This window comes from Pararge aegeria, chromosome 16 (assembly GCF_905163445.1).
Source record: "Pararge aegeria chromosome 16, ilParAegt1.1, whole genome shotgun sequence".
Classification (NCBI taxonomy): Eukaryota; Metazoa; Arthropoda; class Insecta; order Lepidoptera; family Nymphalidae; genus Pararge; species Pararge aegeria.
In genome coordinates, this window is record NC_053195.1 from 9,173,406 (window position 1) to 9,200,178 (window position 26,773).

A 26,773-nucleotide genomic window follows, 5' to 3' on the forward strand; every position below is an offset into this window, starting at 1 on the left:
TATCAAAAGAAAAAAGATTAAGATACAAGAATAAATGTTAAAATAATAATTCAAACACTCGTACGTTCACACTCCTGTATACATCAATCATTCAAATAAGGATTGATCAATCTTTTTGTGAGGTTTCTTTTAGATAAAAACTAAAATTCACACTAAATTACCATCAATATAACCATCTGAGCCTTATCTACATTGATTTAATGAAAGTTGTTTCAGAACTTTACTTGAAAGGGGTTCGAACAATTGTTAAAAGTGTAAGAACTCTAAGCTCTAGAGCAACTATTCAATCGTCAATGGCTTCTCCCGATGGGAGGTTTTCCCCAAAATAACCACACTGGTTTGGTGATAGTATAGGTGATAGTAAATTGTAGTAGCAGCACTAAGGACGGTACTGCCCGTTTTTCGATATACTCGGTATGTCGCCTCGTACGACACCTGCAGAAAGAGGAGAGTTCGTGGCAACTGTATTCAAATGTGCCCTCCCCACAAGGCACTCTTCATAACAATATGTAATGAAAATTATCTTAAGTAGTATAAAAGTTTATAGAATGTTTAACCATGAGCTAGAAAATTACAAGGGTTCTGTACGTAGTTTCCTTCCCTATCTCAAGACTCATCGTAATTCAGAAAACGTGGTGTCACCAACAAATGCCGTTGCCTTATCGTTGCGTTTGTCGACCTTCTAGACTTTAGTATAAAATTCACTGCGAACACTGAATTGGCATCACTAAGTCGAAAAGTGGCATTTGATAACGTACCAAAATGTTTAAACTGGTAAGTAAATCGATTCATCAACCTATTCCATGTTTTTTATCATCATATTAACGCATTACCGGCCCACTAGGGGGCACGGGGATGGAATAGTATTGGATAGCATACAAAGCTTCCAGCTTCCCCATTTAATTATGGAAGCTACCTCGTCATCATCATTTCAACCCACCGGCCCACTACGGGTCGGGTCGGAACGGGTCTCCTCCCACAATAAGAAGGGGTAAAGGCCGTAGTCCACCACGCTGGCCTAGTGCGGATTGGTGGACACTTTTTTAGCTTCATAATGATTATTATCAAGCAATAAAATTTATTATATTTGTTATCATACTATTATGCTTTTGACAACTTAAAAGTCAACAAGGGCTAAAAGTAAAAGCATTAAGAAATAAATAAAAAAAACCTTAAATTTCTTATAAATTATAAATTTTTTGTCGTCGGACGTTGGTTATATATTTTTTTTTGTTTCTTAGATTAAGCTTTGTCATGCCTATGCAGCACGATTTACTTCTTCAGTACTATGTCGCGTAGCAACCGATTAGGGGTACGGGTTTAATATGACTGCAATACTCCCTAACAGGTTAGCCCAACACTTACCACCAGTTGAGATTGCAGTAAAGGGTCATTAATACATACTCATGTAATGGAGTAAAATTTTTTTTTGTTATATTGTATAGGTACTATAATGTTTTTATTTTCTTTACAGTTTGTATTCGCCTGCTTCCTGGCCCTGGCAACTGCCAAGCCCCTCGTGTCCCTAGCGTACACATCACCTGTGGCGTACACCGCTCCCGTAGCAGCAGCATACACGGCACCCGTAGCGTACTCCGCATATACCGCTCCGGTTGCAGCGTACTCCGCTTACACCGCTCCGCTCGCAGCGTATTCAGCTTATTCCTATGCCTCTCCATACTCTGCCTACTACTTCCGCTGAAAAAATATCCCAAAAAATAAATACGAAACTGAATGGTTATAATAAATGTTATTGAAGCAATTTATATTTGAACTTTTTAATTTACTCCATACACCTTTTCAGGGTTCCGTAGTCAAACAAATAACCGAAATAGTTTGCTCATATGTTTTCATTTGTTTGTATATTAGAGTTATATTAGAGATTAATTTATAGCCAAATGTGTACTCTAATATGCAGAAAAGGTAAATTATCAAGTACCCTCTGAATTAAATAACTCCCAAACTTAGTAGTTTTAGTACGTATTATCTCCAGCAACGAAACGAAATTGTATTACTCTAATTTTTGATGAAATGTTATTTTATATAAGCATGTCTACGAAATCAAAAAGAGTTTTTCGAATTTCCTACACCTACTCCTAGCTGGTACTAAGAATTTCTTGCCACTAAACCTCATGAGGTGCCGAACAATAATAAATAAATGATTATTTGCCCGATACGGTAATTGACGAAAATTATTATGATTTGTTAAATTCAGGAGCATTTAGCATTTGGCTAAATTAGCAAAGCAATCGCAGGTTCTTTAAGAGAGAAAAGTTAAGAAGTGTTAAGGCATTAACTACGTAAGTAAGTGGTCTCAGCAGTATTTAGCTACAAATACGCCTTTGAGAAAATAATGGAAAACTTTCAGGCATTCAGGTTTTTCACGTAGGGTTGCCCCGAGCTATGTGTTGCATTAGTAATGCGGGTTTTTACATCATCATCAATCCATTATAGGCCCACTACAGGGCATGGGTCTCCTCACAGAATGAGAAGGGCTTAGGCCGTAGACGCTGGAGGAGTGCGGATTACGTCACGATGTTTTCCCTCACCCTTAAATCAAATTATATGTAATTCTTAAAACGCACATATCTTAGAAAAGTTAGAGATGTGTGCCGGGGTTCGCACTCAGCCTCCTGCACGTGAAGCCGATGATTTTTTGCATATCGTAGTTATAGTTAAAGGCTACTTTTACCAGCATCAGCACATCAATGCGCGAAAGTGATCCGGACTCTTATTCATGAATGAAAGGGGGAAATGTGACAAGTCATTACAATTAGTGTTGGTTAATATCTTTGTTTAGGTTACTCTTAGAAATCGAAGATCTTCGGCAATGTACTCTCTACGCACGTTTTACCCCGACATCGTAACATCCTCAGGAATTCTTGACATCAAAATTGATAATTGTTTAGCCAATTATAAATTTTACCATTCAGAGTATACTGCTTTTCGTGGTGTAGAGGAAATTAAGCGTCATTTTCATAATAATGAATAATTAATGTCACGGGACGTATGAGAGGAGTATATTGGTACGTAGCCGCGTGGCAAATATACGTTCCATTACGTTACGACCTCTAGATAAGGCGAACAACCAGTTCCCAGCGGTTTCACCCGTCACCACATAGTATACTCTCCACTTATACCTTCCTCGTCTGTGTTTGACCGCTTTATTGTCGCAAACCATGCAACATTATGATGGAGTCTTAACTATCTTTAATATAATTGTTCAAAGGTAGTTGTAAACATAAAGGCTCATTAAGTTACTTTGTGTGGAGCCATCAGAAACCGTTCGAAAATAGAAGTTGTATATAAGAGAACAACTAGAATAAGAAAACTTTAGTGGAAATGGACGGGGCATATACAATAAGAGGCATTGAGAAGTGGAACAATTTTATTTTACTTTCCTGAATAAATAAATTATTTCATCAGGAAATTTTATAAGGAATCTAGGGGGACAATTTCGAAGGTGAGAGTGACGAAATAAAAGCAATATCATGAAAAAAAAAAAAAAAGACAATTCTTCGCATACAATATCACAAAGTAAAGTAGTTTTCGCAGACTGTTTTTTATTTATATAATAGTTTTAATAGACTATATATTTTTTAAAGAAATTAAAACTGGTCCACAAGAACGGATTCCATATCCGTGGTCTGAGTACTGATACAACGGCTTGGCCTTAAAATTCGGGACTCCCTCCAAAAACCTTTTGAAATAATTAAGTGATAATGTAACAATTTAATTATAACTACTTTTATAACTAAACAAGTCATTCCCGCGTGGAAGGTGCCAACAATGCTGACTGCATTTCTGCGCTAAACAGCCAGGCTGAATCTTGTCGCCAAAACGGAGCCAAACGTTCTGTCACCATTCAACTCAATACAATAAAACATACGATATTACTACTAGTGATCGGTAAAGTATTCATTAGAAAGGAAACAAGGAAAAGCTGTTCGTGTGAAACTATAGAGTAATAAATAGAAGCTACGCCTACTTAGCATTCAGCCATCTTGTAAATTGGCCTTCGTAACTCAGTATAAAGTCGCCTACAGTTTATTGAGAAGCATCATTCAGTACTTGTTGCCCTGATACTACCACAATGTTTAAATTGGTTAGTTGAATTTTATTACCCAAAAATAACGAACTAAAAATAACTTCAATAAATACGTTTATTCTATTTTCAATGTTAGGTATATATAATAACATTTTGAATTAATTAAACAAAATAATATTGTATGCTTTCCTTTAAAACTATTGCTAGATTTTACTCGTATGTGTAATTTCATTCAACTCTAATCAATGTGCTATTATAGAAGATGTTTTTTACAGACATTAGGAACCTATTGAAGTTGAAGTGATTCATGCATATAAAATCGTCAAATTTTAAAATCAAAAGTTTGTTTTAATTATTCATCTTTTTAATATGATGATTGAAAGTTTTTATTAATAATATATTTTAATAGTTTTATATTTTAGTTCATATGCTTAGGAAAATCTATCGAATTAGTACATGTTGCTATTCGATTTAGCTCTTTAATCTATATAATGACAGTTCAATAAGATTAAATATTTCGGTTTTAGAAGCCCATTTGTTGAGGAAATGGATGGATAGCATAATACAGATAAAACAGAGGGACACAGCTAGTGTATTAATAAAACGAAAGAAACGTTATTAACAGAACTAGCTGTATTTTCTGCATTTTCTTTTCATTTGGGTGTTACCTACTTAGTTTAAATAATTTTGTTTTATGATTTTTTTTTATTTTTTATTACAGTTCTTCTTCGCTTGTTTCTTGGCGTTTGCCGCCGCCAAGCCCGCTGTCTTCCCAGTGGCCTACACAGCACCACTGGCTGCGTACACCGCCCCCGTGGCTGCGGCTTATACGGCACCTCTAGCGTACTCTGCGTACTCCGCTCCCGTCGCTGCTTACTCTCCCTACACCTACGCATCTCCTTACTCTGCGTACTACTTCCGCTGATCACACCATTATAGAACGTTGTTTAACTATGATATTGTCTCATTCAAATAAATCATGTGAAGCATTACGATAAATTTAGTACTCTTATTAACCCCTTTGTTACTTCAACACATTTTTTTTTAATAATAAAAATAAAAACACGATATGTTTTCACCAATCCTAAGCATCGCTCAATCGAATGCCTAATGAGTAAGGCGATGTCTATAGAAAAAAAATGTTACACCAACTCTTAGGTGATAGCTATGATGGTGAACGGTTGAGGAATGCTTAGGAATCTTCTCAGATTAGGCGTGACTTATTTAGGCATTGCCTTATACGATGCTAGTGAAAACGGGCATTAATCTCTTTACTCGGAATATTCAAACTATTTCAAATAAAATATTTTTTTGTTTTATATTTACTTTGATAGAGTTCAGCTAACCAAAAGCTGACTTCATCATAGTTTTGAAACAATTGAATTGAAATCAAAGTGTCAATAACCTCAGATCGAGTACTTGATTGATTTCCGTCAAGTACTCGATCTGAGGTTATTGACATCCAAAGATAAATTATTCTGAGTAGGTATATATCATAAATGTGTAACAAGCATAAGATTTTTGCTAAGTTAAGAAAAACTATTGTTTTTCAACTTTACTAACTAAAATTGTATTATTTATGAGCGATTCCCAGGACTTCATACGCGCATAACTAACTGCTCTTAAGTAAATTTTTACCAAGCACACTTTCATCCCCTATTTCAAATGTTAATCGTTATAAACAAGAAGCTTATATTAATTAACTAGCGGACCCTCGCGACTTTGTTCGCGTATGAGTCAATCGAGAAGCTAGAATAGATGTGAGTTAGTAAGTTGTCATTATTTTAGTTGATACAAACATACATACATCCATACATCCACCCTCACAAACTTTCGCATTTATAATATTAAGTAGTATGGTACGCATGTATTCGATCTTTGTCCCATATGCCTTGCTATTTCTATTTGTGAAGAGTTATGTCCTTTATCTCCGACAATATTTATCAGATCTTCATTAAAATTAGACACTACATGTTTTATAGTATACACTTTAAAATAAAATAAAAAATTGATAAATTTTTTTTCATCCCGTATCCCGGAGGAAACTTATTGTTTATCGGGATAAAAGGTATCCTATATGTTGACCCGAAATATCAGCTACCACTATTCCAAATTTTGGAATTAATTTTTCCAGCAATGGACATAAATTAATAATATCAAATTATGAAATCTGTATTCTATTGCATATAGAGATGGGCAGTGCCTGATTTTTTAGTTATAAATAAATAAATAGCGAGCAAACGACCAAGTGGATCACCTGATGTCATTGAACACCGCCACCAATGAACATGTTTCCACAATTTTTATAATTTTTATTACTGTTTTTACCTACCCTTGGAGGAATTATCAATTTTATAAATTTAAAATGCATATAATTTTTTTTTTTAAGTTATAAAAATATAAAAAGCAATGTGTCATCTCTTGTTTCAAACGTGTCTCATTGTAATATGGACCTTTGAAAAAGTAGATCGAAACTACAACGTTTCCTACTAGATGACGCCACAGTCGCTATAAGACTGATGTGAAAGGCATATACTAATTTCGGCATCGACGTTAGGAGAGCCGTAGCTTAATTGGTGAAAGCGCTCAGGCCGCGATTGCCCGAGAGTCGCAGGTTCAAATCCTGTCGGTTCCGAAAAAAATTTATATGCATTTTAAATTTATAAAAATGTTTCCCTAATTTGGAGAAAAGATCTGGTATAACGGGCAGACGAAGAACTCCGGCCATCCAGGTGGTGAAATTTGTTTCTGCAACGCATAGTATGGTCGGAGAACAGCGACAGACGGTAGAAAACACAGAGAGAACTGACTTCTTTACGGTGTGCCAAAGTATCCAGCCCGGTAAGTTTGTGATTGTCAACAAGTCGAGTTGCCCGATATTGCATCTGGTGGTACTCCAAATACTCCACGTGAGACTGAACTTGCGCTTTATATACAAGAAGCCTGTGCTGGGGCGCGAAGTATCGCTTAGCTCTGATAAACACCGTTTCAATTTGAAAAGTGGCGTTGTCAGTGTAGTGTGTCGAACAGTTCGTGAAATACCGACAAAAAGAACACGACAGCGGGTAGTCAGATTCTGCCCGTGACATCCGACTTGACATCTCGTACCTACGCAGTCCCGTGGTGACCACGATCCATGCAACTGGGTCGAAATGTCGACAAATCCAAAATATTATCGTGGTATGTACCCGCTGAACTATACTTAAGAAATGTTGATAAACCACGAAAATCTTAGTTTAAAATCTTTGTAGAAAATCTTTATTTATTGCTTTTTAGTTGTCGGTTTTTTTGACAAATAATATTTTTATGAGTTTAAATGAGAAAACAGTAAATTTGGATAATGCATTCTATTCTACAGCTAAGAAACAAATACTCATTAATATAACTGTATTATTTCTATTTAAATAATATCATTCAATATTATTTAATTACAAATAATACAGATCTTCTGTTCGCTACCCCTGCTATATTACAACACGGTATCATATAGGTAGTAAAGCAATATGGCGAATGGTATTGCCAACACAATGTTAACTAGGCACAGCCGAAGCCTTACATCAAACAAAGATGACGAATTAAATATTTTTTCATCGTGTTGGACTAAATATCAGTACAGCCAGTAAATAAGTAGGTAGATAAAAACAATTAAAGTTCAGTACAATATTGTTCACATAATTTATTGAATAAAGACATTTGTTGTATCACAGTAAAACTATGTCCAGAGTGGTTTGATCAGCGGAAGTAGTATGCAGAGTAAGGAGATGCGTAGGTGTAGGGAGAGTAAGCACCGACTGGAGCGGTGTACGCAGAGTACGCTAGAGGTGCCGTGTACGCCGCAGCCACGGGGGCGGTGTATGCAGCCAGTGGTGCTGTATAGGTGACTGGAAAGACAGCGGGCTTGGCGGCGGCGAAGGCCAAGAAACAGACGAAGCAGAACTGTAAAAAAAGGTGAAGAATTTAAATTTTGAATTACATATTCCTTAGAATGTAAACCTAATATAGATTTATAAACATTAAAAGCGAGCGACAAACTTTTCAGAGACTTAATCCGAATCAAAAGACGTGTTAATTGAATTTATTCAATCACACTTTGATTTCTTAAATCGGTTTAATAAGTTGTTATAATGGAGTGAAAGCTTAAATATATCATTGTAATTAAAATTAATTAATCTCAAGCTTAATAACAGAGAGTGGGTAATTTTCATTGATTTGATTCATATCAATCATTATTTTTTTATTTGAAATAATATAAATTTATTTTTAATAGTAAAATTACTAAAATTATTAAAAATGGAGTCTATATATACAATAAAAAAATAATAAACTGCTTGACTGTAATAGTTTAAAAATAAATAATTATATGGTTAATAGCTCACATTGTATTTAATAGGTAAATAAACTCAACTAACCAATTTGAACATTGTGGTAGTATTCAATGCAACTGCGTACTGAATGATGCTACTCTACAAGCTGTACGCAACTTTATACTGAGACACGAAGGACAATTACGAGATGTCTGAATGATAAGTAGGTAACGCTGCTCTTTATCAATGGCTCGTTTAACTGGACGAGCCTTTTCCTGTGCCCTTTAAAATGTCGTGATCATCGTCATCATTATCAGCCTTCAAATATCCAACTACATGGGATTGAGAGCTTTGACCCACTGCAATTCTCCAATGTGAGTTTGCAGGTCAGTGATAATAACTGAGACGGATAATGTACAACTTGAGGTTAGAAATATTTTTTTTCGACTAAGGTTTTTACATTAAACATAATCCGTACTACGTATATAACCATTGTACATCGTACATACGGGAAAGGTACAAGAAACGTCTGGGTACAACTGCGAAAAGTAGTCTAACAACTCGTATGGTAGAAGTGCAGCTGACTCTGGATCAACTTAAGGCTAACAGATATGAGAATTACCGTTCCCGTTTGGGGTATGTACGTGTTCCTTAGTTCGGACTTTTAGTATGAGGGCGTAGTATACAGTCGCTATAGGGAAGCGAGACAAAACAGACAGACAGCGAGGATGCTCCGGTTTCGGAGCGAAACGTGCGTAGAGGGTATATTGCCGAAGATCTGTTTGGTGTGGAGTATAAGGATTGAAGAAATTATAAATTTATTTATATAGTTTACTTTTGACGTGGGTTCGTTTCGATGTTAGATTGTGTCTGAAATGAAATGTGATGTTTTTCAGTCTCTGGGTGTTTAAATTATGAGTATTTATGTATATTATATTCATAAAAATATTCATCAGCTATCTTAGTACCATAATAGCTTAGCTTGTGACATATCACAAGCTACAATGCTGCTTAGCGGCAGAAATAACAATGGCGGTAGTACTTCCCTGGACGAGCTCTGTCATTAAAAGCTCTACTACTACTAAAAAGTTATATTTATTATAGTATATATTTTAAGATTGCTAAGAAGCGTATAAATATTATTTTTAATATTTAATTAACTTATGATCTTGTTTTGTATTTTATGTGTTTTTATGGGCCTAATTGCCTGATACTATGAAATATGAAAATAAGCACAGCGCAAACATTAACTAAAGTTAGCAAATCCTAAACAGCTCGTATCCTGAACACAGACATAAAATACTTTTTATTTGAAGGAAACTAACGGTGTATGATGGATTTAAAAAAGCGGACGAAGTCAAGGGTAGCAGATAGCAAATAAATACGCGAATTGAACTACTTGTGTGAAAACATTGAATCAACTATTTTAAACTTAAATTTTATACTTTTAAGAAAGAACGGGATCGATTGTCCGAAAACCAAATACCAAACATTTTTGTGCCTGACCAAGCATTGAGTCCGAGAGGTCCTGACCAAATAAACCAACATGAACCTTCATGAACTTTATTAAAATATTAAAGGAGAGGTCAACGAACTCAAAAATAATAGTTGGAGTTATCATCAATTATGATAATAAGGGTATATATGAATCAACTCAATAACCTAGACGTACTCTTTGAAGGGCAGACGTTTTTGTATGATAAATAACAACACGAGGTATATATTCGTATACGTAGGTTTACTTAGCAGACTGATTTTACTTAACAAGTTTGTCATACTCAGAAGTCTTAGTAGTTAATCAATTATTATAAAATTGCTTGACTAAAGATTTGTTAGTCTCAGTTTATATATAGGGCATTGTTTGTATCAAAGTTAAATATTTCGCATGTGATAATAAATGTAAATTTTCTGTGGGTTCATTCTAATTCAGCATTCATCATCAAGCCATATTTCACTTTTTTTAAGTTTTGTAGGTTGGTATGTTACCCGAAATATCCGCCAGTAATAATTCTTATTTTCTTTACTTTCGAACCTTTTATTCTTTTTCTTTTAATGACTATCTTAGTCAAATAAGCTGATAAAGTAATTTCGCTATCACATATAAACACTTGTATATTTTTTTTTATAGAATTCAATACAATTATATATTACTACAATTACTTACAATTTATAATTTTTATATTTCCAAAATTCTTTTTATACGGAGACTTATTTCCGTATGTTAACAAAATTCGAAAGAAGCCGATGAAATGACAAAATTCCATTTCTAGGGAAACTTGAAAGAGTTCGTCCTTTCTTTTTTTTAGTCATAATCGACGGACCAAGCCTATGAGTCACCTGATGGTAAGTGAAAGACCAGCGCCGCCCTGTGACCACCAACCTGAGGCCTTGTTGTCCCTCTTGTGTCTATAATGACACCGGCAACCATGCCCTTCAGATCGGAACACAACATTGCAACAATATTGCAAAAATAATCATGTTTGTAGCATTTCCGCCGACGAGCTCTGTCACAAAAAGCTTTAATACTACTTTTATTTTTCTACCATCGAACCGCGAGGCAACGTAATGATCTGCATCCCTACGTGGTCGATATACCGCGTCGCGTACGAGCCGCTTTGCATCGTCGTTTCTGATCCGCACCGCTAGGATCTGGAAGGCCCTTCCAGCTTCCATTTTCCCCAGTACCTACAATATGAGTACCTTCAAATCAAGAGTGAATAAATAATAAATAAATAAATACACTACGACAATGCACACATCGCCATCTAGCCCCAAAGTAAGCGTAGCTTGTGTTATGAGTACTAAGATGACTGATGAATATTTTTATGAATAATATACATGGACTTATTAAATACATATAAACACCCAGACACTGAAGAACATTCATGCTCATCACACAAATATTTTCCAGCTGTGGGAATCGAACCCACGGCCTTGGATTCAGAAAGCAGGGTCGCTGCCCACTGCGCCACTCGGCCGTCATCTTCTAGGCAAGCGCGCTCCACTATAGGCTGTATCATCGCTTACCATCAGGTGTGATTGCAGTCAAGCGCTCGTCTATAAATATAAAATATTATATGAACAAAAATATAAAAAGGGATTACAGAAAAATAACCTTTATACACTTAACAAGAATTGCCATGTCGCTATAGTTTATCATTATCAAGATCAGCAAAACCATGAATGATCCGTATAGATCCACATTTGACAGGCGCATTGACCTCTGAAGTGTTGAAATGCTGGTAAGTGAAGCACAGCACTGGCACGCTCGCGCTGACCTCTGACGCAATGCGTGCGAGGTAGTGCGTTGCATTCTAAGGTGGACGATTCATACAATATTAAGATATTCAATACGATTTTCATGGAGATAATGAATTCATACAAATATTATAAATGCGATGCGAAAGTGTGTTTATTTGTTTTAGTCCTTACTTAAAGCCGAAAGAGTTTTTGTTTATTTGTGAACAATAACATTTTCTTAACCACTAATTAATGTACTATAATCACTGTCACAGTACAAAATTGATTTCATTCGAAAAAGAGAATGAAAAATCGCTCATTTGCGAGAGGAATGACATAACAAAAAAAATATTTGACAAATAAGAACCAACCAACAACCACCAATTTAAAAATGTTGTAGAAAATATTTATTACAAGTAAAAAAAAATCCCTGGTCTTAATCATCAGTTTACGTGTCTAACTATAGGTACTTATCGAAATAAAATTCTAAAGTTACATTAAAAAAATACTCAAATCGCTATAGGTGTTGCTATATATTTGAAGAGTTCATTCAATTTTCCCTGGACCCTTCCAATAGATCGTCACGAAATTAAAATATCACCACCACTCAGGTATTTCGCACCACTCAAAACATCAAAATCGGTGCAATACACAAATTAAACATACAGTCGTATTGAGAACTTTCACCTTTTTTAAGTCAGTTGAAAATATTTTTATATTAAGGAAATTTCTTAAAGTAAGGACTATCCTTGTGAGGCGAGAGAAGAGATGAAATTAAAGCGCTATTCTTTTTGTTTTGAAAATATTTAAAAAAAGGAAACTAAATGTTTTGTCATTACTTTTATAAAATTATTACTGCTTCATTATTGCATAAACTGCTTCTAGATGTTTGTCTTGAATTCGGAGCAGGGTAGTCGCCCAGCGTAAGTTAGCAAACCGTCCAAATCATGTCGAGAATATTATCTTCCCTCTCGTCAACTATTTAAGTTGTTGAAATTGCTTTTCAAACATCATTCCCTTATCTCCTTTGAACGAGAACAAACAAAACTCAGACACTAAAAATGTTCAAACAGGTAAGCCATTTACGTCACCTAAGTGTCTTTACGAACGTACCAAATATGTATCCACTTAACTTAACTTTCAAACTTGTAAGGCACTCGTTGACCTTTTACTGTCCAATTAATGGCATCATAAGGTAAAAATTAAATCATTGTATTAACTCAATTATTTATTAACAGATTAATTAATTAAAACATTTATTTTTAATAGGAAGGTGCTAATAATTGGTCCAATTCCAATGAATTGATGGATTACGTTATGTATAAACACATGATAGTTTTATGTAAACTATAAAAATAGATTTTTACATTAAAAAAAATTGCCCAGTTACGAAGTTTGTACTATATCCAAAATGTATTTTGTTTATCCAAAAATTAAAGGTTTTGTTGATGTAAATTGACAACTATATTAAAAAAACTTATTTCCCGCGAAAGCGTTCGCAGGGTGCCATGGCGCACGTTACGTCATAGACAAATTAGATCTTTAGTAAGTCCTTGTTCCCTAGGGAAAGATTATTGATTTTTGTATTGATAACAAAAACATAGCATTTATATGTATTTCATAGATAGTTTGAGATCACAAAATACTTGATATACGCGGATATTTTCGTAGTTCAAGTTGTACAAAATTATGAAAATAATAAATTAAGTAATTATTTCGAATTCGGCTATTCACCTGTCATGGCGGATCGCTTCCTTTTTCAGTTAATACTAAAAAAGCTTTAGGCCGTATCTTCATAATACAACTAATGCTCATATAAATTTGCATACATTTCACATCACATTAAATCTCCGTCATTAGCTTAACAATTTATCACTAAAGAGCACAGACATTTTGGTTATACAAAGTAAATGTTTGACCCATACCCATAATGACATTTCCTTTGGGGGAAAAATAGTCAGAGCATTTAATTATGCTTTCACTACACTAGGCCTCCTCTTTAAAAGGAGAGAAAGATTCAAAGCCCAAACCTCCACGGTACTCTGGTACGGGATAAAAACAGTGATTTATTTACCTATTTAAACAACTTTACTGCATAATAAAGGAAACACACACAGGAACACTTACATTGACATAAATTATATGCAAAAGGCCTTATCACTAAAAGTAAAAGGCTACCTTAACTATTATTAATTTTAATTTATTGTGATTATTAAAATCATTGATTTATTTTTTCAGATAGTTTTCACCGCCCTGATCGCTGTCGTGGTCGCTAAGCCCGGCATCCACTCCGTAGCATATCCGGCATCGTATGTGGCTGCGCCAGCTGTGTACTCTGCATACTCCGCTCCATTTACGGCGGCGTACACAGCTCCAGTTGCTGCAGCATACACTGCTCCCGTTGCTGCGGCATACACAGCCCCTGTTGCTGCAGCGTACACTGCCCCTATTGCTGCAGCATACACTGCCAATGTTGCCACTGCGTACTCTTCTCCTATAGTGGCTGCAGCATACAGAGCTCCCGTTTTATTTAAATGATTGCACCTGGACTTACTCCCATAATGGTATTAATGTAAATAAATAATATATTCTATATCGTATCTAGATGAATTTTATTTTAGCGCCTTTCTCAAATGATAAACACCTAACAAATCCGCGAAAATATTAAACATAAAATTTAGAATTGAAGTTACTTAAATTACTATTAAGTGCAAAACCTTAAATTACTCCAATCAAATCGGTTCAGCGGTTTAGAGATTATGCAGATCAAACCGACTGGCAGACAAAATAATTGAGAATAAATCTTAGTTATAAGTAACATATTATATTATATGATTTCATATACATTTAAATTGAAAAACGATTGTGACATTTCAATTTAAACAAACATTTCACAAATTGAATAACATATTTTCAGCATGAATGTCTCAGCAGCAGCAGACATGGATTTAATAAAACGGATTGGCTCCTTCTGCCCCATGCCAATGTTGCAGACACCTCACATCGGTGCGCACATTGTTCTTTTAGTTGTAATTTAGGTTAAAATAACACAGTAATATTATGAGATTAGTGGGTTTACAGTAATTGTAATTATTTAAACTGCGTTTTCTTTTTTAAAAAAACCTCAGGTTAATGTTAGTGTCCACCCCTGTGTCTCAGAGAGAACGGTTATTCATCGGAAAATTCTCACGAAGATTATTTCTTTCTTACGGACTCTAAACCCGTTAGGTGTTCGTACTCACCGCTTAAACCGCTACGCTAGAAGGTTTGGAAACTCTGTTTCTAGTTTCACCAGTCAGGTGTGTGCAGCATGCCCACTAACTCGAAGACCAAACTGTAGGTGATGGATACTACCGATTCCATCACCCACAAGCCCTCCGAAGATACCAGTAATAAGCGAGGTTTAGGAGAAACACCATGCCTTCCCTCCGATCTTCAGTCACCGATGGTGAATGCAAGAAACGTTCGCCATTCATCCTTACCCTTCAGACCTAGCTCCTCAAGCGGGCTCCAGCTCCCAGTGTGCCGATCCCAATCTTCAACGTTGACCTTACCCGTAAATGCCCGTATTCTAGTGGATACAAAATTGACAATCGAGTCTCGAAGCTAAAGGGGCAATAGGCGGGCACATAGCTCGGAGAACCTATGGACGTCTGGGTCCCAGTTTGCTGAAATTGCGACCTTACACCGTTGGTAGATCCCCAACGCGGGACAGATAAAATGAAACGAGTTGCAGGAAGCCGCTGGACCAAAGCGGCACAAGACCGTCGTACTTGGAACTCCCAATAAAAGAGCTATAACTCAGTCCATTGGTGTCAACCATGGTGGTGATAAAATTTCATGGCAATAAAAACGTAGGTTTGATAGAAGCAAAAAAAAAACACGTACTCGTACACATTAATTCTATTTGGCAGGTGTTTTTTTAAGCGCTGCACAATAGAACAATATAATGTGACATACGGATGACATCATTTGGCATTATACTAATATAAGTTATCGAACGAGGGCATGAATCAGCCGTCATACTCGGCCTCTCCCTCAAATAAAAACTTTTAATGTGTAAAAATTGACAGTATTTTTAGAACTTTCAACACTATAAAAGCAGTATACTATGATATACCACTAATTTTTTTTATTGCTAATGTACTCGTACATTCCGTTTTATAAACTAAGTTGACATTATTTAAGTGGGTTTCTATGACTTCTATTATAACTAACTTTATATATAATTACTCACCAACCGTCACCCACACCAAAATTTACTTATTTTCTTCCAATCCAGCCATCTTAACGAGAAACGTTCTAACTGGCCAGAGGAAAATAGTGAAATACCCGCTAAATTTAAATTCACCAATTAAGTAGGAGTTTGTATTTCTAAAATAAAGAGATATTGCTAATGCGACAAAATTTTAAAATTTTCATTAAATCTTTTTTCATTTCTTTTTCAGGATTTACACTATATACACTCATGAGACGTCAAATATGTATGTTTATATTGACTCCACAACAGAATATAGAACTCAAAATCATAATGCTAATAATTTTTTTTTTTTTTTTTATTTATTTATTTATTTATTTCATTACATATTGTACATACACATAGCAACTACAAAATACAAAATTGTAAAAACTTCACAAATTATTTAGATGTATAATATTTATAGGTTATGGTTATTAGGTAGGTACATTTACATCGCAAAATACCTATGTGCAATTGTAAAAACAATCCAATTGTTCATTGACTACTGAACTAGTATAAACTGTGTTTCAGTAGTCAGCCTTCCTCAATTATACAGGAAAAATTACACAACGAGCAAATAGTGAGAAATTTTAACAAAGGACATTTAAAATAAAATTTATAATTATGGCATGCAAGCAATTACTAACAAATGGTGTATAAATATCTTGCTACAACGAATTACAAGTTATTAGTCGAGACCAAATATTCAAGTTCAAGGGTAAGGCTATGTTTTAAATTATTGTCTGCCGATTAAGGATGTACATAGTTTAATTTGAATGCGACATGTATGTCTGCTTCGAATGTTCTACACACAACATTAGATCCTTACATTCTTATAACATCCGTTATACAGGCGGATTTAAATAAATATGCTTAACTTTTTACACTATTACAATTAAATTAAAAAAAAAACCGCTAACATATGTTATGGCAGTTATACTATCAACTGTCATGACTTATGATCGAAATAGATACTGCAATTATAGGTATAGATAGCAAACATTATATACGGTAAGGTTAAGGCTTGATGGATTACTAAAAATATTACATGATATCTTTCTCTTAACATCCTCATTCCGATTGTATGAATTATGCGGTTATTAATCCATTACTTTATTATTCATATTTAAAATGTCTATAGTAGGTACTATGATGCAACAACAGTTGTATATAGAAAAAACAAAGTTGGTTTTTGGGTGTCAAGTGGCCCGAGCATAGAGATAGACTCAAAATAATTTATTTACCTCACTAGCGAAAAAATACAAAATTTAAGGAAATAAATATCATGAGCCTGTAACGTCCCAGTGTTGACCCCAATTGTAGGCAATAGTAATTTTTGTTTCTTATTAAGACTGATTTTTTAAGCATAGTATTCGTTATAATACTTTTTCGTCATAAATTGAATTTTATATTTAATCAAAAGTTTTAGCTACACTTTAAGGAAGTATCAGTTATAAAAAAAATTAAAACAATCTAAACGAGTGTAGTGTAAACTCAAAAAAAATAAACAACTGATATATACGTTCTTTAAATTTTCGTTACAGTCAACTTTGTTATTTTTTCTATCTGAAATTTTTTATTGAATCGTGTAAATCGGACTTTTAGTCAGAAATAAGGTCAACAATAACAAATCTTAGTTTTGCTGTGAAGAACTATATAGATCATCTATTTATAATCTATATAGCATATTCAACCTCATTTAGCAGCACTCAGCACCTTAATAAAAATCCTATCACCCTGTATATAATACGGTGTTAGTGTATTCGTAACACGCACAAGTCCCGATCGCGTGTCCTTGCGGTGTACGTAGGCACCGAAACGATGCCAATACGGGGGTCACTACTGCCCCTTATATATTGTCGGGATGCATCACCACAGTCAGTGTTCAACGGACAATCAAAACAAACTACCAAAATGTTCAAGTTTGTAAGTATTAGTGTTTCTCATTCTTTTTATATTAGTCATAGCTAAATAATTCATAACGTTAAATTGTTGTAGCCATTAATTAACCTACGAATATAAACCGTTATTTTTAAGAGATAGTTAATTAAATTTCATTATGTATTTTTGAACTTATATTTTACTATTAAGTAGCAGCTTTTGTTTATTATTGCAGTTTCACCGACTATAGATTGATTGGATTTCAGTGTTATCTTCTTCTCCTTTTACTTTTTGTCTTTGATTTGCTTCAAATCAGCTTTTAAATATTTGATGTTTAATTCATTTTGTGATTGAAGATATTTGTGTAAAAAACAAAATCAAATAGAACTTAATAAAAGAAAAAAAAATAAAAATCATTTTTATTTTTTTTTATTTATCTTTAAACAATTACAATATTGAATATCTACCAGAACTAATTTTTCACAATTTATTCTGTATTTGCAAATATTAAGTTACAATTTTCGGGAAATTTCCAGCTTTGCAATTTATACATCGACAGGGCTGTGTTCCTTATACCTAAACATACTAATAGTATAAAATAAAATAAATATAAGTACTAAATACATTATAATAAAAACAAGGACCAAGTGTGCACCCCCGCACCACCTAGACACAACACAAAATTAAAGTCACCAATGAATAGGTTTTACTTTAAATCAATGACAAGATATCACACATAATATCACAGAGTAAGGAAGTCATACAGACGTACCGCGAAACCAGATTAGTACATAGCAGGCCTGGCCTCCTTAGTAAAGATCATCACTATTGTTGTCTACTTCTGTATATCTGTGATGATACATAATTATTTTTTGTTTACAGCTGATCTTCTTCGCTCTCTTGGCTTTCGCCATCGCAAAGCCTTTGGTGTACACAGCACCACTGACTGCAGCCTACAGCGCGTACACCGCACCCGTCGCAGCAGCGTACACCGCGCCGCTTGCGTACTCTCCATACAGCGCGTACTCCCCCGTCGCTTACTCAGCCTACACTTACGCCTCCCCGTACTCTTACTACCTTTGAGTATGACGAATATTGAGCTTATGAATTTTTATTAACGAAAGTGATAAGTTAATGGATCTTGATGTTTTTATTGTTTTTAATGCGTCATTAAAACCGATTGTCAATTGAAATATCGATTTTTATTTTATACTCTTATCCAAATTTCATATTATACACTACCCGTATCCCATGGGAACTGTCTGTTTTCCTGGAAAAGTTAAATCTTATGTTACTCCGTCCTTTCAGCTAACTACGATGAAACAAATACGATGTTAACTTTTTATTTATTCCGCAGGAATAACACGATATAGAATTCAGTAGACATAAGTATTTAAAATAATATATATTATTGTACAACTCTTTGTTATAAATCAAAAGGTATTTCACCTTTTGATTTATAGAGCACCTGTTGCATTTGTACTTCATGAATTGCAAATAAAATAAATGCAACTTATTAAATAAAATTGCTTACTATGTTGATGAACATTGTTGTTGTATCTTTTAAATGAGACTACATATTATATATGTTATTTTTATATAGCAGTTCACCTTGCTGTCCACAACATTTATAAATAATCAAACGAACTTTCTTTTCGCAAGCAAATTTCGCATATTTTTTCCTAGCTTTAAGGAATCTCTTTCTCCAACTGGCTTCTCATATCGTGAGTATTCAACACTATGATGAGTAAGTCTGTTATACGACCTCTTTCCACCGAATAAAATTTTTGGTCATAAGTTCAGAGCCGTAGAAGTGCTAGGCTACTCTGTTTGCCCTGAACACCGATAGGTCGTCATGACCTCCTCGAAGTTCCAAACAGCTTTTAACTTAATAATGAGTCGAGTCGAGTCGTAGATAGGTAGTAAGGGCCGTAGTACTTTTTCAAACTGTACATTTTTTTTTCATTTCGAGTATTACACGTTTACCCACAAAAGACGTGTAATATTTTGAGTATGCATGTTCGTATCTGAGCTTCATTACTCCATGAGACATGCAGACGAAGCCGCGGGCAACAGCATGTTTATTTTGCCGTCGGCGCGGGTTTTCTTAAAGGCGGCAGAACTATTTCACAGCGAAAAGTTAATAATTTCTTAGATTACCTAATCAGAAATCTTATCCGGTATATCTTGTTCGAGAGAAAAGAATTCATACTGCCATGACGATATGGTCGACCATAAAATTGTACGAGTAGGTAGGATAATCATTGATTTGTACCCGTTGCCTTCTTACCAGACTGCCTTCACAGATAAATGACAATTACCATACATTAATACAACAATGTATTTTAACCGTAAGGAACTACAAGAATTCATAATTACATTTATGGTCTACCTATATTAATATTTATGTCCTCAATTACTAATAACGCTCTTATTACAACATTTCATACATAAATGTTCTATCTCCATAAACGAGTAAATTTAATGATATAATAGCTTTAGTGTTTATTTTTTTATTGTACTTCAAGTTCGCCCTTGGCTGCAATCTCACCTGGTGGTAAGTGATGACACGGTATGAGACGGAAGCAGGCTTTCTTTTTATGGTAAATAAATTACGTAAAGCTATACCATTAATCGATTTAGAGGGTTTTTTATTCCCTTAACACCCGTGGAATGTTGCCAGCTTACAAATTTTCCTCATTTTATGGTAAACGTTTAAAACATTTTTTCAGATTTTACGTCTATAAAATCATTACGGTCGATTGCTAAATACTGGTCGAGAAACACTACTAAAGTGGATTGGTTTTTGATCTTTCAATATTAGTCGTGTTTCTTAATACTGTGGGGTTTAATATACATGACAGTCAAACCCCAAACCGGTTAGCCCGGTTACCATCTTAGACTGAATCATTACTTCCGGATGAAAGGAGATTGAATTTACTCCATTCATATCACAGTTCCGGAGCATTGTCTGCCATATATGTTTTGTGGATATAGAAATATTCGTCATCCTTTGTATCTCAAGGATACGACATCACGAAAAAAAACGATACCAGACTTTGTCAACTGAACTCTTGTTAAAAATATTATAGATTCTTTTGTTTTCATGAAAACCGTTTAAAACAACCTTGGCAATAATTTTCGGAGCGGTCATTCTTTCATACTTACACAAATCTATTGGTCACTTTGTTTCCATTTAGAGTGTTCCAAATATAAAGGCTACGGTGTTTTTGTCATCTTCAGTTAGTCATCAAGTCAGCAGTTGAAAACAAGTGAAAATCTTACCAAATATGAAGTTATTATTGGTAAGTTATGTAAAGTGTTGATTCGTAGTTTTGAATTTCGATTTCAGTTTTTATGTAAATAATATTAAAAAGAAGTTGTTGCCTACTTCGCTCGCGTTTATTTTGTATTTTGAAAAATTCCGCATAAAGCTTTTATTTTCCCGGTTTTAATGAAGGTTCTAAATTATAATATATATAGATATTATAATTTAGAACCTTAATTATATATAGATAAGTTAAGCGGCCAAGTCTTTCTTTAAAATGGTATTTTTGAATTCCACGGGTAACTTTTACTAGCAGGATTTCCGTGATAACTCATATCCTATGTATCCATTTCCAGGATGCAAGCTACATATTGCGTGCTAATTTTCACGAAGATCGGTTCTACGGTTGAGCCGCATATAGGTAACAAACAAACAGACAGAGTCTGACATATATACTATTATAATGGATGAACACGACTGTGTCATGTGTTTAAATTTTTTTAATTTTGTTTAAATAAACCTTGCGCTGACAATACATAATACAAAAAAAAGAATTATCCAATTTGGTGCAGTCGTTCGGACGTTATATTTAGGGGACTATTTATTAAAAAAACGAAAAAATGGTATGAAACCGTTATGGTGTTTGTAAGTTAGTTAGTCTTTTCTTAATTCTTATTCAGTCGAACATATTTTGTCAGAACTTTTACAACCAATAACTCTCCGAGGAACCATCTTTATGAATGATTGTTTGATAATAGTAGTAGCATATAAGTAATATTATCGCCGAAAAAAGATAGAAGTAAAATACTAGATCTACTTAGATCAATGCAAGATCAGCCCGTGATTTACTTTTATATACTATTCGTATCACTTAATATATTTTTCTACTGTAGAAGTTTATACATCTAGTTTAGTAACATTGCATTTTACAGTCGAGGCGGTATTAGGAGCATTCGCTTTTAGCTCATTGCGCTAAGAACGCCTAGAGTGCGATTATCACGTGAATATCGATGTATTAAGGCTATCGCTACGAGCAAGTGTGATGAAAAAGTTATTAAAATGCGAAAGTCCGTTCATGGAAGAAGGGCCAACAAATAAATTTTCGCATTTATTGAGTATTCTGTTTGTTTTCATATTATAAGAACCCCATAACCGATCTTGGTATCTATCTAAATATCAACTTCAACAAAATCCATTCAGCCATTTCAGCGTTTAAGAGATACCAACGAATACATTATAGCATTTACAATATTCTCATCATACCACATATTGCTTGTTTTAATCAATAAATATTTCTGAACATTAAATGGATTGTTAAAAAATATTCTCTTTTACAGATATCCGTATTGGCGCTATCGTCAGCCATAACAGCAGATCCCGCTGTTATATTCAGTGGACTATTGCCACCGCAGCTAACTTCTGCTGCCCTGGTAGCGCCCGGTGCTGCTCAACTTATTCCACCAGTCGCTCCCTTACCCGCAATCTCCGCTTATAGTCCACTGGCCTCATATTCTGCAGTAGGACCAATATTATCAGATTATAGATACAGCTATAGTTCATCTTACCAGGACTATTACCCAGTAGTTAACTCAGCATTAACTCTACCATACAGTTCGATACCTTACGCTTACTCTGCTGACTGGTTTTATCGAAAGTAAATAATATATGAACTATGTCAATAATATATTTTAATTATGGTAAAACTGATCCATTGATAATGTTTTTTTTTAAATTGTTGTTTTTAATTAAGTAGGTGAAAATAAAATTATTAAAGCAAGTTGCTCTTGAATTTTCATTATTTTAATGCTATCAAGAGAACAACGAATCACGAGATGCTGAATTCGATCACCCAGTTTGCCTAGCCTTGAATTCCTTTAAATATATTTCAGTACTAGCCCAGAGTTAGAAAATTAACGATCATTTTTTATTGTGGGATGTTATAAAATATTTTCTTAGTATTTATTTAATTCTAGCTGTTGCCCGCGACTTCGTCTGCGTTTGATTTTGTTTTCTGATGTGGCATTCAATTTAGTTGTAGTTCTACAAAAAATAAAGTATTCAGTATCGCTAAACCTTAAATGAGGGATGCTGTCCGCTGAGGATTTCTGTCCTCTATCTCAAACAACATTCATCAAATTAAATAAAGTTTGGGCCAAATTAAACACATATTATAACATCTATAGTACTAAAATAATTATTTAATAAGATAGATTCAGTATAGAATTTACTTTAATAAAAGAATACACCCCAAGGATACACTTTTACCCGACATCATTCGCATTTTCAGTATTCAGTATAATGTTAACTTAAATCAGCAGTGTAATTAAAAGTTTCCAAAAGTGCATTAGGCGAAAAATATAATGAAACAGAGAAGTATGCGAAAAAATTTATTAACACGTAAATGGCATATCGATATCAATTTCTAGCGAATGTCTATTTGTAAATGAAAGCAATTTTAAAAATTCTCCGAAAAACGAAATACAAAAAATAAAATTTTTAAAAAATATTGTCAGTTATCAGGCGTTTTAGGTATTAACGAAAGTAGTATCCATTGTAGGCGTATGGATAAGCAGCGGCGGTGTATGGGGAGTACACTCCCGCGGAATAGTAAGGGTAGGCAGCTGGGTACGCGCCGGCGGTGTAAGCGACCACTTGAGGCTCGGGTTTCGGGCTGGCGAAAGCCACGGCCACCAGGGCGATTAAAGCAAACTGAAAAAAAAGAAAACAAATGTCACAAAGAGAATAATAGTAATTCTCAGATGCCACTTTCGAAAAGTTTGTTATTTTACAAAACGCATCGAAAATGACAGAACGCGCATGTGTACCAAAAGACGTTTTGTAATATATTTGCGAATAAAATATGCCAGCGGTCTTTCATAAAGTATGAATGACAGCTAGCTGCAAGTATATTAAGAGAGCTCCACTTATTGAATTTAATCTCTTACCTATAAATGCACGCTGCATGTTTTTAAACCAATCCTCAAAAGAATAGAAGATAAAAATTGTATCGGAAAATTAAAGTATATTTCTATTTTACGCGATCGAAGTCGCGGGTAAACGCTAGTTTATTTATATAATACATTCCAAATTAGTTAAAGTTTTATTAACCCCGAGCAATAAATACCCCTATTCTGTAAGTATACACGAAGAGAAGACGAATCGTGTCCGTACAATTATCAACCGGATTATGTACTTCATATAATTCAGTAAAGTAACGATGTTGGAGTTTTATCGGACTTCAGAATGTCTTACTTCTTACTTTACTTAAGCAATAGATATCAAAACAAAATCTTGCTCGCTTATGCCTTATTACAGGACCCGTTACATAAAGTTAAAATAAATCATTACATCGATATGTATTAGCGTGGTTTAATTTTGTACCTACTACCCCAATTCAAAAGCGTTACCAATAAAGTTCTAAATACAGGGTTATAGCTAGGGTGCCTCTAAACTTAAGCCGCTACACTCAGGATAATAGATGCAACCCTTTCTCTATGCTCGGAAGTGACTCTAAAACTTCTTGTTACGATTGAAATTTATCCAAATGTTCAACAAACTACTATTGTAGAGTATATAGAGTAACCAAAAAATTAAGTTCACAATCATCACAAGCTCTAAAATCTTGTAGAAATTCAATAAAAATAAGCAATGGTGCTAAAGGCGCGCTAAGATTTACTTACTACCTGACCTTCGACATTGAAAAGGTTAAAGACCGCACGCAATACATGTCATTCCTACTGTAAATCCTTACAGGGGATGGATAAGTCAAATATTTATAACGCTCTTAATACATAATTGAATTTCTCTGTGACTCAAGATTCGAACTCGAGTTCTAATTTCCCATTATTGCTTTTTCAACTTCAGTAGTCGAGTACTAGCCTATTGAAGTTTATAGAGCCTAATTCACATCGAATTCAGTGCTTAGATTTCGTTGGAATTAAAAAATAGTTCTAAAGAGCCCCTACGAGTTCTTGCAATCTTTTCTATATTACAATTAAACTAGTTTTAAACTTTGGCTCGACTCTCTAGATTCATTATAGGCTGAACAAAAGTGCGTTGGTTTCGTTAGCTAACCCAAGCTTCTAACTAGAAAACGGTCTCTTTAGGATTCGGATTTGCACTATGTTTGTATAAGACGGACGTTTAATAGTAGGTAATAAATGTAAAATTTTTCACTACTACAAAGATTAATTTAGAATAACTTCTTTTGCCAATCTTTTAAAAAAGACCATAATGGTTATTTTGCAAGCTCTAGGTCTGTCCAGTGTGTCGAAAATCAAGAGTCTTGTGGGATTGAAATATTTCTTTTTTTAAGTTAATAAATATTAAGTATCCATTAGTTGAGGAGGGAACTCCCGCTAGGTTTACTCCCCACGACTTTGTCGAATTATACTACTTATATGTTTCTCATACAAACTTTCATCCGCTATTCTAAACAAAATAACCTACCGCGTTGCTTCGTCCGCCCGCCCTATTACTTCGTTTTCTGCGCTCCTAAAGCTACATCCCATAATGCTACGCTTAAATCTGATAGTTAGTTCCCGTATTAGCGCGTTCAAACTAAAACTCCTCAGCTTCATTGTCAGTATAAATAGATTATTCACGTGAATTTATTGAGTAAAACGTAAAATAACCAGAGTTTTCTATATAGCTCAACAACTGTTTAAGTTGCGAATAAAGTTATAATCGACGGTAAATCTAATGATTGCTGGGATTCCAAGGTGCTTCAATGGCCACGTCGACGAACTATATAAAAAGAGAGCGACATACAAAGCCACTGGATAGAGCCTAGAGGCGGTAGAAGACCGTGGAATTCAAAAATCCCTACCCGGTTGATATGATGATGATTAATGGTTATTTTTATAGTTCAATAAAACTTTGTATAACTCACCAGCCTGAACAGCATTGTACTCGTAGGTAAATAGTTAGGTACGCTTGGAAGAGTTTTCACAAGTGATATCCATCGAACAAATGCTCTGATTTATATACTATAACTCCGACCACGCCTAGATCACTTGTCTTGTTATACCTTGATAAAAACCGTCCTTGATCTTCAAAGCAGTGATATATTCTATGTGATTGTGAGTAATTGACATCCGTATTAGGTAATTCGCGTCATCTCTATGCATTTCAGGGTTACGCTTGGCTTTTTACTACAGAGCTACGATAGCCATCATCGTCCAAAATGCGTGTCGATATGTGTTTAATTGATATTTCAATATTTGACCAACTATATATTATACAAATAACTGTAACATTATATAACGAGTGACCTTTTCTGTTTAAAATTCTTCCTCCCTCTAATTTAGCTTGGTTTTTTTTAAAATTATTATACAACTAGCGTTTACAAGAAATCAAGCTGAAGGCATACAATAACCAGATTTAAGGAATAGTATTTTAAATTAATAGTAATACCACGACACTTCGTCCGCGTACCTACCTAAAATTTCTGTAAAGTCATGTTAAATAGGTAAAGTCATTTTTTTGATAGCCCGGGTCTCGCGGTATATATAACTTGCTATAGACTATATAACTTTTTTTGAATTTTCATTCTCATAGGGAATTGAAAGAACTAAAAAAAAAAATTTGAAACTTAGACTTTCGTAGCTAATCAACATTTCGACAAATGGAAAAATAAAACTATGTTTAAGAAACTCAAAAAAACTCTTCGAAACGTACAATTTATATGAAATTAAGTGAAATTAAATTCCGAAATTTTTAAATTACATCGATTCATGTTAGTATTTCAACCTAAATATAGTAAAATAATACATCATCCTTATGTTTAAAGA

General features: G+C 34.3%; 3 protein-coding genes and 1 long non-coding RNA gene across 4 annotated transcripts; 3 read left to right on the forward strand and 1 right to left on the reverse strand.

Moving 5' to 3' along the window:
• Positions 1 to 762: 762 nt before the first annotated feature.
• Positions 763 to 14,130, forward strand: LOC120630635 (cuticle protein-like). The gene is made up of 6 exons (XM_039899898.1): positions 763 to 774; positions 1,475 to 1,697; positions 4,576 to 4,640; positions 4,770 to 4,957; positions 6,759 to 6,957; positions 13,831 to 14,130. The coding sequence occupies exons 1-6, from the start codon at positions 763 to 765 to the stop codon at positions 14,128 to 14,130; spliced, it is 987 nt and encodes a 328-aa protein (XP_039755832.1).
• Positions 14,131 to 17,627: 3,497 nt separating this feature from the next.
• Positions 17,628 to 18,888, forward strand: LOC120630563 (neuropeptide-like 4). Its single transcript, XM_039899819.1, has 2 exons — positions 17,628 to 17,758; positions 18,596 to 18,888. Exons 1-2 carry the CDS (start codon positions 17,654 to 17,656, stop codon positions 18,794 to 18,796), a joined length of 306 nt encoding a protein of 101 aa, XP_039755753.1. The 5' UTR covers positions 17,628 to 17,653; the 3' UTR covers positions 18,797 to 18,888.
• A 2,115-nt stretch (positions 18,889 to 21,003) lies between these two features.
• Positions 21,004 to 22,989, forward strand: LOC120630712. Its single transcript, XM_039900000.1, has 2 exons — positions 21,004 to 21,018; positions 22,319 to 22,989. Exons 1-2 carry the CDS (start codon positions 21,004 to 21,006, stop codon positions 22,637 to 22,639), a joined length of 336 nt encoding a protein of 111 aa, XP_039755934.1. The 3' UTR covers positions 22,640 to 22,989.
• Positions 22,990 to 23,491: 502 nt separating this feature from the next.
• On the reverse strand, positions 23,492 to 26,006 carry LOC120630410. The gene is made up of 2 exons (XR_005659028.1): positions 25,873 to 26,006; positions 23,492 to 23,690 (listed from the first exon to the last, which is right to left on the reverse strand). It is a non-coding gene; the product is annotated as an uncharacterized LOC120630410 (long non-coding RNA).
• Positions 26,007 to 26,773: the final 767 nt, after the last annotated feature.